Source organism: Cervus canadensis, chromosome X (genome assembly GCF_019320065.1).
Source record: "Cervus canadensis isolate Bull #8, Minnesota chromosome X, ASM1932006v1, whole genome shotgun sequence".
Classification (NCBI taxonomy): Eukaryota; Metazoa; Chordata; class Mammalia; order Artiodactyla; family Cervidae; genus Cervus; species Cervus canadensis.
In genome coordinates, this window is record NC_057419.1 from 79,313,825 (window position 1) to 79,329,397 (window position 15,573).

Here is a 15,573-nt window from a genome sequence, read left to right on the forward strand (position 1 = left end):
TCAGTAATTAAAATTTTTGCTAAGAAAGCACAGAATTAGAAGCTTTTTCTGGTAATGTTCACCAAATATTTAGACTTGATGCCAATTATTCTCAAACTCTTCCAAAAAATCAAAGATGAAATAACTTTTCCAGGCTAATTTCATGAGGCCAGCATCACCCTGATACCAAGTCAGAAAAGGACACAACCAGAGAACAAATATACACGCCAATATCCTTGATAAATATACATGCAAAAGTTCTCAAAAAATTAGCAAAAAGTAAATTCAGCAGCTTATTAGAAAAATCATTCACCATGACCATATGAGATCAAATGGAATGCAATCATGTTTCAATATAAGCAAACCAGTCTTTGTGATACATGGTCACTTTAATAGGATTAAAGAAAATAATAAGGTCATATCAACAGACCGAGAAAAAAAACATTTTACACAATTTAAACATCTGTTTGTGAAAAATAATCTAAATGAATTAGGTATAGAAAAAATGTATCTCAACACAGTGAATATCATACATAGTAAACCAATGTTAATATATTTAGTAGTGAAATTTTGAAAACGTTCCTTTTCATATTGGTAATAAGACAAGGGTATCCACTTTTTTTACTCCTATTCAACAGAGTAGTGGAAGTCCTTGACAGAGAAATCAGGCAATAAAAAGAAATAAAATACTAAAGAACTGAGAAAAAAAATAAAGTTTTCTTTATTTTGCAAGTAGCATGATTGTATTAATATATGTAGAACCATAAACACTACACCAAGTGACTGTGAATTTTATCAACAAATTCAGTGAAGTTACAGGATACAAGATCAACATACAAAATCAGACAAGTTTGCATATACAAACAGTAAGCTATACAATTTTTTTAAAAAAATCTCATTGACAATGGCATCAAAAATAATGAAAATAATTAGGAATATATTTAACCAAAGCTTTCAAAGATCTCTACTATGAAAACTAAAAGTCATTGATGAAGGAAATTCAGTAAGATGGAAGCAAATGAAAGTTATCCTGTTTTCCTGGATTATAATTAAAATTGTTATAATGTTCACACTACCTACAGGCATTAATAGAGTCAGTGCAATTCCAGTCAAGATTCCAATAACGTTTTTTACAGAAGTTGAAAAAAAAAAACTTACAATTCACAAGAAACTACAAAAGACCTTGAATAGCTAAAACAAATCCTGAGGAAGAACAAAGTGTGAGACATCATACTTCCTTTTCTCAAGGTATATTATAAAGCCATACTAATCAAAATAGTATAATCCTGTCATAAAAACTAACAAAATGAACAAAGGAACAGAAGTGAAAGCCCAGAAATAAGCCCAAGCATATATAGTAAACTAATTTTTACTATATATATAGGAAGTCAAGAATACTTAATGGAGAAAAGATAATCTCTTCAATAGAGGGTATGGTAAAATTGGATATTCATGTGTTAAAAATGTGAAACTATATCCTTGGCTTACACTACTCAAAAATTAACTAAAATGGATCAAAAGGCTTAAATGTAAGACCTGAAAACAGGAAACCCCTGAAGAAAGAATCAGCAAAAATCTTGTAATGAATCTTGACAATAATTTGCTAGATATAGCACCTAAAACCTAAGCATAAACATTTAAAAATAAATGAATGGAAAGAGACAAAACTAAAAATTTCTGCACAAAGAAAAGAAATGATCAAAGTGGGGGAAAAAAGCAATTGACAGAATGGGAAATGATATTTGAAAACAATATATTTGATAAGAGATTCATTCCTAAAATGTATAAATATCTCATGCAACTCCAACAAGTTAGTTAAAAACAAAACAAAAAAAGGACTTTTCTCATGACCCAGTGATTAAGAATCTGTCTTCTGATGCATAGGACACAAGTTCAATCCCTGATTGAGGAAATAAGAACCCATGTGGTGCAGGGAAACTAAGCTTGCACACCACAACTAGATAAAAATCCCTGTGCTGCAACAATGATTCTGCATGCTGCAAATAAGTAGTTGTCATTTCCTTTTCCAGAAGATCTTCCTGACCCAGAAATCTAACCTGGGTCTCCTGCATTGCAGGCAGATTCTTTACCAACTGAGCTATGAGGGAAGCCCTAACTAAGACTGAGCAAAGTCAAAAATAAATAAATAGATATAATTGTTGAAATGGCAAGAGAAGTGGAAAGCCATTTCTTCAAAGTAGAGTAGAGATGCTCAACATCACTAATCATTAAGAAAATGCAAATCAAAACAACAATGAGATATCACCTCATGCTGTTAGAATGATTCATATAAAAAAGGAAATAAATGACAATGCTGGCATGGCTTTAACGAAAAGGGAGCACTTCTGCACTATTTGTGTATTAGTTGCTCAGTTGTATCCAACTCTTTGAGACCCCATAAACTGTAGCCCACCAGGTTCCTCCATCCATGGGATTCTCCAGGCAAGAATACCATGCTAGAGTGGGTTGCCATTTCCTTCTCCAGGGGATCCTCCCAACCCATGGATTCAACCCCGGGCTCCCACATTGCAGTACCCAATCCAATTAATGTCTTTTATACCTTCTTGTTGTCTCTACCCAGTCTAAGCCCTTGCTACTCAGTGTGGTCCATGGATTAGCAGCATCAGCATCACTTGGGAGCTTATTAGACATGCAGCATCACAGACCATCCTAGACTGTATGCATGTTAACCATATCCTTGGGTGAATCATGTGCCTTTTAGAGAAGTGCTGCCAGAGGCTCACACTGACTCAGATGGAAACCATAGATTGTTTCCTTATTAGGGTTTCTTTGGTTTCTACTGCCTCTCGTGTTTATTTTATTTTAGTCTCGCCCCCACCTTCCTCCTCCATTTACTTTGTTCTTCAAATTTAACACTTGCATTGATATACTCTGTTCCTCTCCAGTCTCCCCTCACTCTTGGCAGACATTCAGAGGACACTGATATCTGAGCAGGCCCAAAGACTCTGATTTGTACATTAAGAATGCTAGTAAAATGAACACAGTTGGTACCTCCCTGGTGGCCCTGTGGTTAAGAATCCACCTGCTAGTGCTGGGGACATGGGTTCAAATCATGGTCTAGGAGGATCCCATGTGCCACTAAGTCCCTGTGCCACAACTACTGAGCCCACTTGCCTAGAGCCTAATGCTCCCAACCAGAGAGAAGCCACCACAATGAGAAGCTCTCATACCAGAACAAAGGGTAGCCCCTACTTGTTGCAACTAGAGAAATCCAGTGTGCAGCAACAGAGACCCAGTGAAACCAAAAATAAATGAATTAAATTATAAAAGCAAAATGAAATAAACAAGTTTTCCTATTTAGAATTGCAGGATATTTGGCTTGAAGGGGACGTTATGGAGGTCATGAAGTCACAGGCTTCCTAATGTCAGTGCACTGATGACCCTCAAAAGATATGTCCCTACCCTAACCCCACTATTTATGGAATTGTAAATTGGTACAGTCACTAAGAAAGCAGTATATATACTGCTCAAAAACATAAAAAAAAAAGAAATGTCATCTGATTCAGAAATTCCACTTATATTATATATTCAAAATTAAATAAATAAAAACACTAAATGAAAAAAGTATCTGGACGGCCATGTTCATAGCAGCATTATTTATAATAACCAAGACATGGAAACAGCTTAATTGTTAAGTGATAAATGAATGAAATGAATGTATAAATAAGCTGTATGTGTATATATATATATGTGTGTGTGTGTGTGTGTGTGTGTGTATCTTCCCAGGTGGCATTAGTGGTAATGAACCCACTTGCCAATACAGGTAGATGTAAGAAAGGCAGGTTCGATCCCTGGGTCAGGAAGATCCCCTGGAGGGGGGCATGGCAACCCACTTCAGTATTCTTGCCTGGAGAATCCCACGGACAGAGGAGCCTGGTGGGCTACAGTCCAAAAGTCACAGAGTTGGATATGACTGAAGTGACTTAGCATGTATATATATATATATATACACACATATATATATACCCATACACATATATATTATGCACACAGTAGAGTAAAACAATAGAATGTGAAATACTAAAGATCTCACCAAGAAAATTGGAGATACTAAGGGAATATTTCATGCAAAGATGGGCACAATAAACGACAGAAATGACAAGGACTTAACAGAAGCAGAAGAAATGGCAAGAATACACAGAAAAACTGTACAAACAGATGCTAATGACTGGGATAACTATGATGGTGTAGTCACCCACCTAGAGCCAGACATCTTGGAGTGTGAAATCAAGTAGGCCTTAGGCTGCATTACTACAAAAATAAAGCTAGTGGAGGTGATGGAATTCCCATTGAGCTATTTACATACCTAAAAGATGGTGTTGTTAAAGTGCTGCACTCAATATGTCAGCAAATTTGGAAAACTCAACTGTGGCTACAGACTGGAAAAATCAGTTTTCACTTCAACTCCAAAGAAAGGCAATGCCAAAGAATGTTTAAACTACCACACCACTGCCCTCATTTCACATGCTACCAAGGTAATGCTCAAAATTATTCAAGCTAGGCAGCATCAGTACTTGAATCAAGAATTTCTAGGCATATAAGCTGTATTTAGAAAAAGAAGAGGAACCAGAAATCAAATTGCCAACATTTGTTGTCTCATAGAAAAAGTAAGAGAATTTTAGAAAAAAAAAAATCTATTTTTGTGTCATTGACTACACTAAATCCTTTGACTGCCTGGAACACTACAAACTGTGGAAAATTCTTAAAGATATCAGAACACAAGTCCACCTCACCTGTCTGCTGAGAAACTTGTATGCATATCAAGGAGCAACAGTTAGCACCAGACATGGAAAAACAGACTGGTTCAAAATTGAGAACAGAGTTCATCAAGGCTGTATATTGTCATCTTGCTTACTTAACTTATACGCACAGGATATCATGTGAAATGTTGGGCTGGATGAATCACAAGCTGAAATCAAGATTTCTGAGAGAAATGTAAAAAAAACCTCAGATATGCAGATGATATCACTTTAGTGGCATGAAATTAAGAGGAACTAAAAAGCCACTTGATGAAGGTGAAAGAGGAGAGTGAAAAAAGCTGGTGTGAAACACAGAAAAAACTAAGATCGTGGCTTCTGGTCCCATTATTTAAAAAGTGAAATCTGTGACAGATTTCATTTTCTTGGGACCCAAAAGCACTGGGGAAACTGACTGCAGCTATGAAACTAAAAGATGCTTGTTTCTAGGAAAGAAAGCTATGACAGACCTAGATAGTATATTAAAAAACAGAGACATCTTTTGCCAACAAAGTCCAACATTTTGCCAACATAGTCAAAGCTATGATTTTTCTGGTAGTCATGTACAGATGTGAGTGTTGGATCATAAAGATGGCTGAGCACCAAAGAATTGATGCTTTCAAATTGTGGTGCCAGACATGTGCAACCATGGCTGATTTATGTCAATGTATGGCAAAAAACACCACAATACAGTAAATCAATTATCCTCAAATTAAAATAAGTTAATTAAGTTAAATAAATAAATTACGGTTATCTTTTTTATTATTATTATTATTTTTTTTCCCAGTGGGTTTTGTCATACATTGATATGAATCAGCCATGGATTTACATGTATTCCCAATCCCGATCCACCCTCCCACCTCCCTCTCCACCCGATTCCTCTGGGTCTTCCCAGTGCACCAGGCCTGAGCACTTGTCTCATGCATCCCACCTGGGCTGGTGATCTGTTCACCATAAGATATACATGCTGTTCTTTCGAAACATCCCACCCTCACCTTCTCCCACAGAGTTCAAAAGTCTGTTCTGTACTTCTGTGTCTCTTTTTCTGTTTTGCATATAGGGTTATCATTATCACCTTTCTAAATTCCATATATATGTGTTAGTATGCTGTAATGTTCTTTATCTTTCTGGCTTACTTCACTCTGTATAATGGGCTCCAGTTTCATCCATCTCATTAGGACTGGTTCAAATGAATTCTTTTTAACGGCTGAGTAATATTCCATGGTGTATATGTACCACAGCTTCCTTATCCATTCATCTGCTGATGGGCATCTAGGTTGCTTCCATGTCCTGGCTATTATAAACAGTGCTGGATGAACATTGGGGTGCACGTGTCTCTTTCAGATCTGGTTTCCTCAGTGTGTATGCCCAGAAGTGGGATTGCTGGGTCATATGGCAGTTCTATTTCCAGTTTTTTAAGAAATCTCCACACTGTTTTCCATAGTGGCTGTACTAGTTTGCATTCCCACCAACAGTGTAAGAGGGTTCCCTTTTCTCCACACCCTCTCCAGCATTTATTGCTTGTAGACTTTTGGATAGCAGCCATCCTGACTGGTGTGTAATGGTACCTCATTGTGGTTTTGATTTGCATTTCTCTGAATAATGAGTGATGTTGAGCATCTTTTCCATGTGTTTGTTAGGCCATCTGTATGTCTTCTTTGGAGAAATGTCTGTTTAGTTCTTTGGCCCATTTTTTTGATTGGGTCATTTATTTTTCTGGAATTGAGCTGCAGGAGTTGCTTGTATATTTTTGAGATTAATCCTTTGTCTGTTTCTTCATTTGCTATTATTTTCTCCCATCTGAGGGCTGTCTTTTCACCTTGCTTATAGTTTCCTTTGTAGTGCAAAAGCTTTTAAGTTTCATTAGGTCCCATTTGTTTAGTTTTGCTTTTATTTCCAATATTCTGGGAGGTGGGTCATAGAGGATCTTGCTGTGATTTATGTCAGAGAGTGTTTTGCCTATGTTCTCCTCTAGGAGTTTTATAGTTTCTGGTCTGACATTTAGATCTTTAATCCATTTTGAGTTTATTTTTGTGTATGGTGTTAGAAAGTGTTCTAGTTTCATTCTTTTACAAGTGTTGACCAGTTTTCCCAGCACCACTTGTTAAAGAGGTTGTCTTTTTTCCATTGTATATCCTTGCCTCCTTTGTCAAAGATAAGGTGTCCATAGGTTCGTGGATTTATCTCTGGGCTTTCTATTCTGTTCCATTGGTCTATATTTCTGTCTTCATGCCAGTACCCTACTCTCTTGATGACTGTGGCTTTGTAGTAGAGTCTGAAGTCAGGCAGGTTGATTCCTCCAGTTCCATTCTTCTTTCTCAAGATTACTTTGGCTAGTCGAGGTTTTTTGTATTTCCATACAAATTGTGAAATTATTTGTTCTAGTTCTGTGAAAAATACCGTTGGTACCTTGATAGGGATTGCATTGAATCTATAGATTGCTTTGGGTAGAATAGCCATTTTGACAATATTGATTCTTCCAATCCATGAACAAGGTATGTTTCTCCATCTGTTTGTGTCCTCTTTGATTTCTTTCATCAGTGTTTTATAGTTTTCTATGTATAGGTCTTTTGTTTCTTTAGGTAGATGTACTCCTAAGTATTTTATTCTTTTTGTTGCAATGGTGAATGATATTGTTTCCTTAATTTCTCTTTCTGTTTTTTTCATTGTTAGTGTATAGGAATGCAAGGGATTTCTGTGTGTTAATTTTATATCCTGCAACTTTACTATATTCTTTGATTAGCTCTAGTAATTTTCTGGTAGAGTCTTTAGGGTTTTCTATGTAGAGGATCATGTCATCTGCAAACAGTGAGAGTTTCACTTCTTCTTTTCCTATCTGGATTCCTTTTACTTCTTTTTCTGCTCTGATTGCTGTGGCCAAAACTTCCAACACTATGTTGAATAGCAGTGGTGAGAGTGGGCACCCTTGTCTTGTTCCTGATTTCAGGGGAAATGCTTTCAATTTTTCACAATTGAGGGTGATGCTTGCTGTGGGTTTGTCATATATAGCTTTTATTATGTTGAGGTATGTTCCTTCTATTCCTGCTTTCTGGAGAGTTTTAATCATAAATGAGTGTTGAATTTTGTCAAAGGCTTTCTCTGCATCTATTGAGATAATCGTATGGTTTTTATCTTTCAATTTGTTCATGTGGTGTATTACATTGATTGATTTGCAGATATTAAAGAATCCTTGCATTCCTGGGATAAAGCCCACTTGGTCATGGTGTATGATTTTTTTTAATATGTTGTTGGATTCTGTTTGCTAGAATTTTGTTAAGGATTTTTGCATCTATGTTCATCAGTGATATGGGCCTGTAGTTTTCTTTTTTTGTGGCATCTTTGTCTGGTTTTGGAATTAGGGTGATGGTGGCCTCATAGAATGAGTTTGGAAGTTTACCTTCTGCAATTTTCTGGAAGAGTTTGAGTAAGATAGGTGTTAGCTCTTCTTTAAATTTTTGGTAGAATTCAGCTGTGAAGCCATCAGGTCCTGGGCTTTTGTTTGCTGGCAGATTTCTGATTACGGTTTTGATTTCCTTGCTTGTGATGGCCCTGTTAAGATCTTTTATTTCTTCCTGGTTCAGTTTTGGAAAGTTATACTTTTCTAAGAATTTGTCCATTTCTTCCAAGTTTAGATCAGTAAGTTTACTAGGGTATGTCTTGATATTGACTGCTCTAAAATGACTTAAAAGTTTCCTTTCAGGCAGTGTATTTAAAAAAACAAAAAAGTGCTCTGCTGGATTTATCTGTTGTTATGGGGCTCAGCTAGTTAGGAAGGGAGTATATTTAGAGAGACTGTTGGTTGTTTATATAAGGACTTAAAGCAATGTCCCCTGCCCCCAAAATAGACTTGTAATTTTTCTTCTAAGTAAACTTTTTTGTTGAGACAAAACATAAGTACAGAGAGTGCACAAATCACAAGTGTACAGTTCAGTTAGCTTTCAGTGAAAACCTGTGTGATCCACACCCAGATGAGGAAGTCGAACATTCCTTACTAGCATTGCCAAGAGCTACCCTTTGAGCTTTTTGTTTACAGTCACTGCTACCCTCTTCTCTGAGGATAACCTTTTTCTTTTCTTTATTGCTGTATAGTACTCCAACCATACTTTTCCTGATAGATAAGTTGTTTTCAGTCTTTTTTCCCCCTGCCAGTTGTGGTTAAAAACACATAACTGTCAGTAAGTGTGTTAGTGATTGGCTTATCCTTCTATTAAAACGGACATTTGGGTAGTCTCCAGTTTGGGTTCTTATGAGATGTATGTGTCTTTTAGTCTGATGTATATGTGTGTACATTTCCATTCAGTGTATACCTGCAAGTGGAGGTACTGAATTACTGGGTCACAGATTGTATGCATACACAGTTTAGTAAAGACTGGAAAATGGTTTCCCACATGGTTGTAATGGTTTATATTCCCAAGAGCAGTGAATGAAAGCAGTGTACATCCTCAACACTCAATATTGCTGGTCCTTTTAGCCATTCTGGTAAATTTATGGTTTGCCATAAATATCTCATATTTTTATGTCATGTGAGAGGGAGAGTGTGAGAAAACAAAAATGCCACTGAAATTTCATACGGAGAAAATCTGTTTGGTGTATCAAAAAGACTGGCTTGCTGGTTTACCTCATCATCTTGATTGGTTTAGGTTCAGCCTAAACATGTGAAGGAAGCTTTCAGATTACTGAATAAATCAATCATCCGTGTGGAAACACCTGATGTCAATCTCGATCAAGAAGATGATGCCCAGATGGAGGTTGATGAGGGCCCAGATGGCATCAATGGTGAGGTGTCTGTTCATGACTGTTCTAGAGTTAGGGGCCAAAATGTTCTCTGAGATATCGTGGTAAAAGTGCACTTACTGATGGTTATGAAGTCTGTGTAGCAAAAAAGGGAAAATAGATAATGAATTTTATTTACTATTTATAAGTTAAAATATAATCAAACAGTTGATATAAAATATATATGCTTGAAAGACTTGAGAGAAAGTACACCAAAATGGAGATAGTGGACTTAATATTGCAAATGCAGTTTTAGATCATGAAATCTTTTTTATCTCCCATTCTTCCCATTTCTTCCAAATGGGTTTTTATCTTAACTAGTAGCATTTATAAAATTGCTTCTAACTTATTTGTACAGTTACTGAATACTGGGTACAATTATATGGTTGTTTTAAAATAAGTATTAAAATATAAATAGTGTATTTATAAAAGCCGCTGGTAGGGGGTATTGGCACAGGAAGAAGATTCAAACAGCTAATATTTCACTTAGGTCATGCTGATAGCCCTGCTCCTGTGAGTGGAATTAACGGCCACAGTGAAGACATGAACCAAGATTCTGTTCCAAAAGCCTCCTTAAGGCTGGGTTTCTCCGAATACTGCCGAATCTCTAACCTTATTGTGCTTCACCTCAGAAAGATGGAAGAAGGTGAGGCCACACCTAGTGCTGCTCTTATGCTGAGTCATTTACATAAGCTGTATTCACATAAACTGCTTATGGTTTGCTAAGATTGTGTTGTTTTGTCAGAAGAGATGATAATTTGTTAAGCTCACTTTGGCAAACAAAATCTATGAGGGAATGTCAGCATATCTACCAACCTGGGTGTTTTCCCTACAAGTTCATTGTCAGAGTTTTATGACCCACTTTTGTTAATGTCCTTGGCCTATTTAATATTTGTTAAGCCAAATTTGGGATCTGATAATATATAAAGAAGCACTTAACAGATTTTTTACAGATGTAAAATCTTCCTTCTTTACAATGGCTTTGTTTAAAATGGATGGAATCCTTCATTCCGATTTATGCTTTCAGTTGCTGTTGACCGACATTGTCTGGGTGGCGAAGCATAAGAAGGTGAAGGAAACACCTGCATACTTTGAAATCATAATAGCTTTAAGAAACTTGTTTCTTATCATCTCTATTTTTTTTTAATTTTTCTTTTCAGGATAAAGTAAGGATACTTTAATTGAAGTAATATGGCAGGTTATTTCAGGCTTATGCTGGAACATTGCAAACCTTATTTTAGCAGATATATTTTCTGACAGATAGGTTACTTAATCTATACATTATTTTGTTGTGTATACAAACTCCAGGAATTGGCAAAACAGTTTGCTACCAAGATAATTTAATCCTTCTTAAATTTATTTTTTGGTTTCAGAAGAGGATGAGTCGGCATTAAAGAGGAGTGAACTTGTTAACTGGTACTTGAAGGAAATTGAATCAGAAATAGATTCTGAAGAGGAACTGATAAATAAAAAGAGAATCATTGAAAAAGTCATTTATCGACTCACCCACTATGTACGTATATAATTAAGTTTGCTGGGGTATTACTGAGGGAAGGTTTTCATGTTTCATATCTTTGTAGGTTCCTTAGATGTTCATTTATTTTGAATCATGAGGGTCTAGTCAGAATTAAAAATTGTGTAAAATAAGAGAGAATTAATAATTAATTGACTTATTTCTTCTGCCAAAATAAGCAGAATTTATATTAAAGCTGGGAAAGTGAATTTAGGGTCTTAACTATTTGAGTGTTTTTAACCTTTGTTTTTTTACTCTCTCTACCATAAACCTTGAAAGCAGCCTGACCACTATCATCTAAATTCTGCATTTTATCCTTCCTCCTGTTCTTATCTCCCCCCATTACCCAGCTTATAGTCTGTCCCATACATTTTTTCTTATACTTTCCAATTCATTCATTCTCTTTTTGTAATACTTGCTTGGCAAAAACTTCATCTAGTTTGGTTAAAACTAGTTTGTTTACTGTACCTGTATCTAAGAAGTTAAAAGCATCTGGAGAAAAGCATACAATCATGTCCTTACTCTTACTTTACATTAATGACCACAAATCTCAAATGGACAGTTCTTAACTTCTGTCTTATCTACTTCACAGTAGCACTGACCTCACAGTAGCACTTCCCACTGCCATTGCTTTTCCTCATCTGTTCATTCTCCCGCTCTCTTGAAGGACCGTCACATACACGCCGTCTCACTGCTCCAGTCAGTTGGCTATTTTCAGTATTCAACTTGTCAGCAGCATCTGTCAGGTTGATCACTCCTAGAAATACTTTGTTTGCTTGGCTTCTGAGTCACCATATTCTCCTGGATCTTCTCACTGTTATTTCCTCCTCTTCTCTCTCTCTTTTTTTTAAATTTTGAGCTGTGTGATTCTGTTTTGTTTTATTTTTTGGCCACATAACATGGCATGTGGGAGCTTAGTTCCCCAGTCAGGGATTGAACCTGTGCCCCCTGCATTGTAAACACTGAGTCTAAACCACTGGACCACCAGGGAAGTCCCTCCTCCTTTTTTCTTTTCCTGACTCTTTCTCTTGTCACTTTTTAAATGAAGTACTATACGTAGTCCTCAAACCTCTTTTTCTGTTTACATTCATTGCCTAAGTGAACTCATTTGGTTCCATGAATTGAGAACCATTTGTGATGACTCCCATATTTATATCTCCAGCTCTCACCTGTCCTCTAAATTCCTAACGTGTATAGCTATCTGCTTACTCGCAAATTAATAGGCATCTCACACTCTGTGTTCAAAACAGTTACTTCCCTGTAGTGTTCCACTTACTCAGTTGCTGTAGGCCAGACATCTTAGAATTAACTTTGATTCCTTTCCCCTCACAACTTATTTTATCAGCAAATCTCATGAGCCCTACCTTCAGTATTCTCTGTTCTCTTCACCACCATCACAGCTACCCAAGCCACCATGCCTGGACTTCCACAGATGCCTCCTAACTGTCCACCCTTGAGGTGACAGAGCCTTGAGGTGGCTCTCTGCCCAGCAGCAGACAGATCTTTTAACAAATAAAATTGGTTTATTGCCCTGCCTTCCTTCCCTCATGTTTAGAATAAGATCAGTCTCTGTACCAGGGTCGGCAGAACCCTACACAAGCAGGCCCCTGCCCACCTCACTGACTTCCTTTTGTAGCCTCTTCCCTTTCCCATTCTGCACAGTGACACTGGCCTTGTCACTGTTCTTAGACACACCAAGTATGAAGGCTCTGCACTTGCCCTTTGTTTCTTTTCCCGTATTCTCTCCTCCATTCTAATGTCTGCTCAAATGCTGCCTTCTCAGAGTAATTCTCTTGCCTCGTCTGTCGAGATAGCAGCCTCCTCCTTGCCGTCACCCCTACCCTGCTTGTTTCTTCTCAGTGTTTATGACTGCCTGGGCGTACAGTCTTTGTTTAGGTGTTTAATAATGTGCAGCCACCATGAGGGCAGGGACTTTATGTTGTTAATCCCCTGTATCTGCAGTGGTGCCTAGCTCAGAGAGGGTTCAGATACTTGTTAAATGATTGAATTTTTCTGTTCAAATGGGAGAAATTGCATCTAACTTCACAGTGCTCACTTTATAAATATTATAGTTGGCACACATCAGAGTTTATCATTTGATGAACTATTTCCCTGTAGAACTAGGTGAGTCTGTGACTACAGGTGGGGGGATTTGAAAAACTATTCCATTCAAAATTTAATGAATAATATGTGTAAAAATAGAGCTGAAGTGGGGTGGTGGTGCTCAGAGTTGTCTGCCTAGTGGTGGACAATGTGTTTCCATCGGGCCAGCCCTGCCCTTCCTAGTAGCCCTGGAATCAGTGTTAAGGTAAAATAATTCATGCAAAAAACTCACACTGGGACACATTGTGAAACTAACTGATCAAAATTGGGCTACGTTTTTAAGTTTGATGCACCTCCTGAGCCAACTTGGTACAAAAGACTAAGGAACTTGTGCTGTGCTGGTCAAGTGTGCTTTCTCTGAAGATGTGCTAGTACATGGAGTACTTGCAAGTGTCTGATCCGACTTAGTGGTATTAGTGCTCACACTGTTGGACTTTTCCACTTGAGGATCAAATCGCTATTTCCTGAGTTCCTCTGTATGGGCCTTAGGTAGGAGTCCTCCTTGTTTGTGGGCATACTACACTGACTTATAATATCATGGCTTCAAATCTGTCATCAAGTTTATTAAGCCACATGGCATGTTCTACCTTTTTTTTTAACTAGTTAATAGATCAAAGTGAAAATTTTTATGTTAATTATCTTTAGATTCTACTTCTAACTGAATTAGGAAAATGGGTGGTATATGAAAGAGTTCAGTGGCCGGTAATTAAAAATTAACATAATATTAAGTATTAAACACTTTGAATGATAAGTAGAATGATAAACATTTATCAGGATTTATACAATTGCATGACCATAAAATTTTGAAGTTATTTTTAAGTACATGATGTGATATGCTAGGGAACCTGGTTAAAATCATAATGTTGATCTTACTGATATATTTCCTAATTTTTCAAAGAAAGTTTATGATATGAAAAGGTCTGTATCATAATGGGATGGTAATTTAGCAGAAATTTGATATGGTTTTAAGACCAATATCCTTTTTCTAAGAGAGAATCCTTTTTCTGAGAGTTTCTGGGGGAAAATGAAAGAAAATGTTAGTAGCAGACATTTAGGAGGGTCGGGTCCTGTGTATCTTACCATTCTTACAATACTGCTAAAGAACTGAGGACAACCATTTGTATTTCATAGGATCATGTTCTAATTGAGCTCACCCAAGCTGGATTGAAAGGCTCCACAGAAGGAAGTGAGAGCTATGAAGAAGATCCCTACTTAGTTGTTAACCCTAACTACTTGCTTGAAGATTGAGCTATTGAAAGAAACTGGAGAAACTATGGCCCTCCACCTTGGGCCTGGAGTCTGGATGCAGTTCTGCTAGCCAGAGAAATGCTTCTGAGAGTGATGATTCAGGAAGATTTACTTTGAGGAATAAGAACTGAGTTGATTGTCCTATCCTATATTGTCACATTCCTTTTATACCAACACAGGTTTTATCCCTTTGTTTAGTGTACTTCTTGTCTAAAAAGAGTTGGATTGCAATAATGTGTTGTTTCTATAACTAAGACCTTGTGTTTTCATGTGTAGAAAAAGGTCTGCTGCTTATATGTTATGTGATACCTTATTGGAGAAATAACTTTTTTCAAGTGTCAATTACTGCTTTTTTTCACCAGAAAAAACTTTTTCAACAGTTGTCTATTGGATTTATTTCTAGTCTACTCAAATTATTGCTTCCATTTATTCATGAATATAGCAAAGGGATGGAAATATGACATAGTAAACATTTAAGCATAACTCCCTGTGAGGAGAGTCCTTATTATAATTTGTTAGTATGAAAGCTAAGAGGCCTTGGAGATGACTTTTAAAAGTTAAATCAAGTTCTATTTGTTTTTTTAAGAGAGTTTATGAAAATAAAAAGTTTATTATACTTTTCCACTACTCTTTAATAGGTTAAAATTTCTATGTTCTAAGAGTTAAGATCTCAGAATTACTTTCTGACTGCTTTTTTAAGGGAACTTTATCAGTTTCTATACTATAACCATCGTTAAATTTTTTTAAGGAAGAGAATTATTGCTGTTTACGATACTAACAGTCTCTGAGGCTTTAGCTTTGATCAGGATGTTCATGATGTACCTGTTTCTATTGTTGCAGCTTTGACAACAGATGGGAAATGTCATTTTTCTGTATATATAACCACCCTTAAATTATACAGCATTTTTCTAGGGAAAAAATTACTGCAGTTTATGATACTAACAGTCTCTGAGGCTTAGCTTTGATCATAGGCTGATGGTGTAGAAGGTACTGTTGTTGCAGCTTTTGACAACAGATGGTATTCTGGGGTCTGTGGGGCTAGTCGGGGAATGTTTATATATGTTACTAAAGTTCACTAATAGAAACTTCACTCACCACTAAAGGTAAGGGAGATTGGAAACAGAGAAGTTGCACAGTTAGCAGATAAAGGGTATAAACTTGTGTGAAAACTAAGTTACTAATTAATGGGGGTAGGCAAGC

General features: G+C 36.7%; 1 protein-coding gene across 1 annotated transcript; it reads left to right on the forward strand.

Moving 5' to 3' along the window:
- The first annotated feature begins 9,164 nt into the window (after nt 1-9,164).
- LOC122435381 (DNA replication licensing factor MCM6-like) lies at nt 9,165-15,000 on the forward strand. The gene is made up of 4 exons (XM_043459519.1): nt 9,165-9,512; nt 10,000-10,155; nt 10,883-11,022; nt 14,257-15,000. The coding sequence occupies exons 1-4, from the start codon at nt 9,479-9,481 to the stop codon at nt 14,371-14,373; spliced, it is 447 nt and encodes a 148-aa protein (XP_043315454.1). The 5' UTR covers nt 9,165-9,478; the 3' UTR covers nt 14,374-15,000.
- The last annotated feature ends 573 nt before the right edge of the window (nt 15,001-15,573 follow it).

Bases quoted from the DNA above. Each gene is read 5' to 3' on its own strand.
- LOC122435381 (XM_043459519.1), top strand. From the start codon at position 9,479: ATGGAGGTTGATGAGGGCCCAGATGGCATCAATG. The intron at 9,513-9,999 runs GTGAGGTGTCTG...TATTTCACTTAG, and splicing joins GGGCCCAGATGGCATCAATG to GTCATGCTGATAGCCCTGCT. The intron at 11,023-14,256 runs GTACGTATATAA...TGTATTTCATAG, and splicing joins TTTATCGACTCACCCACTAT to GATCATGTTCTAATTGAGCT.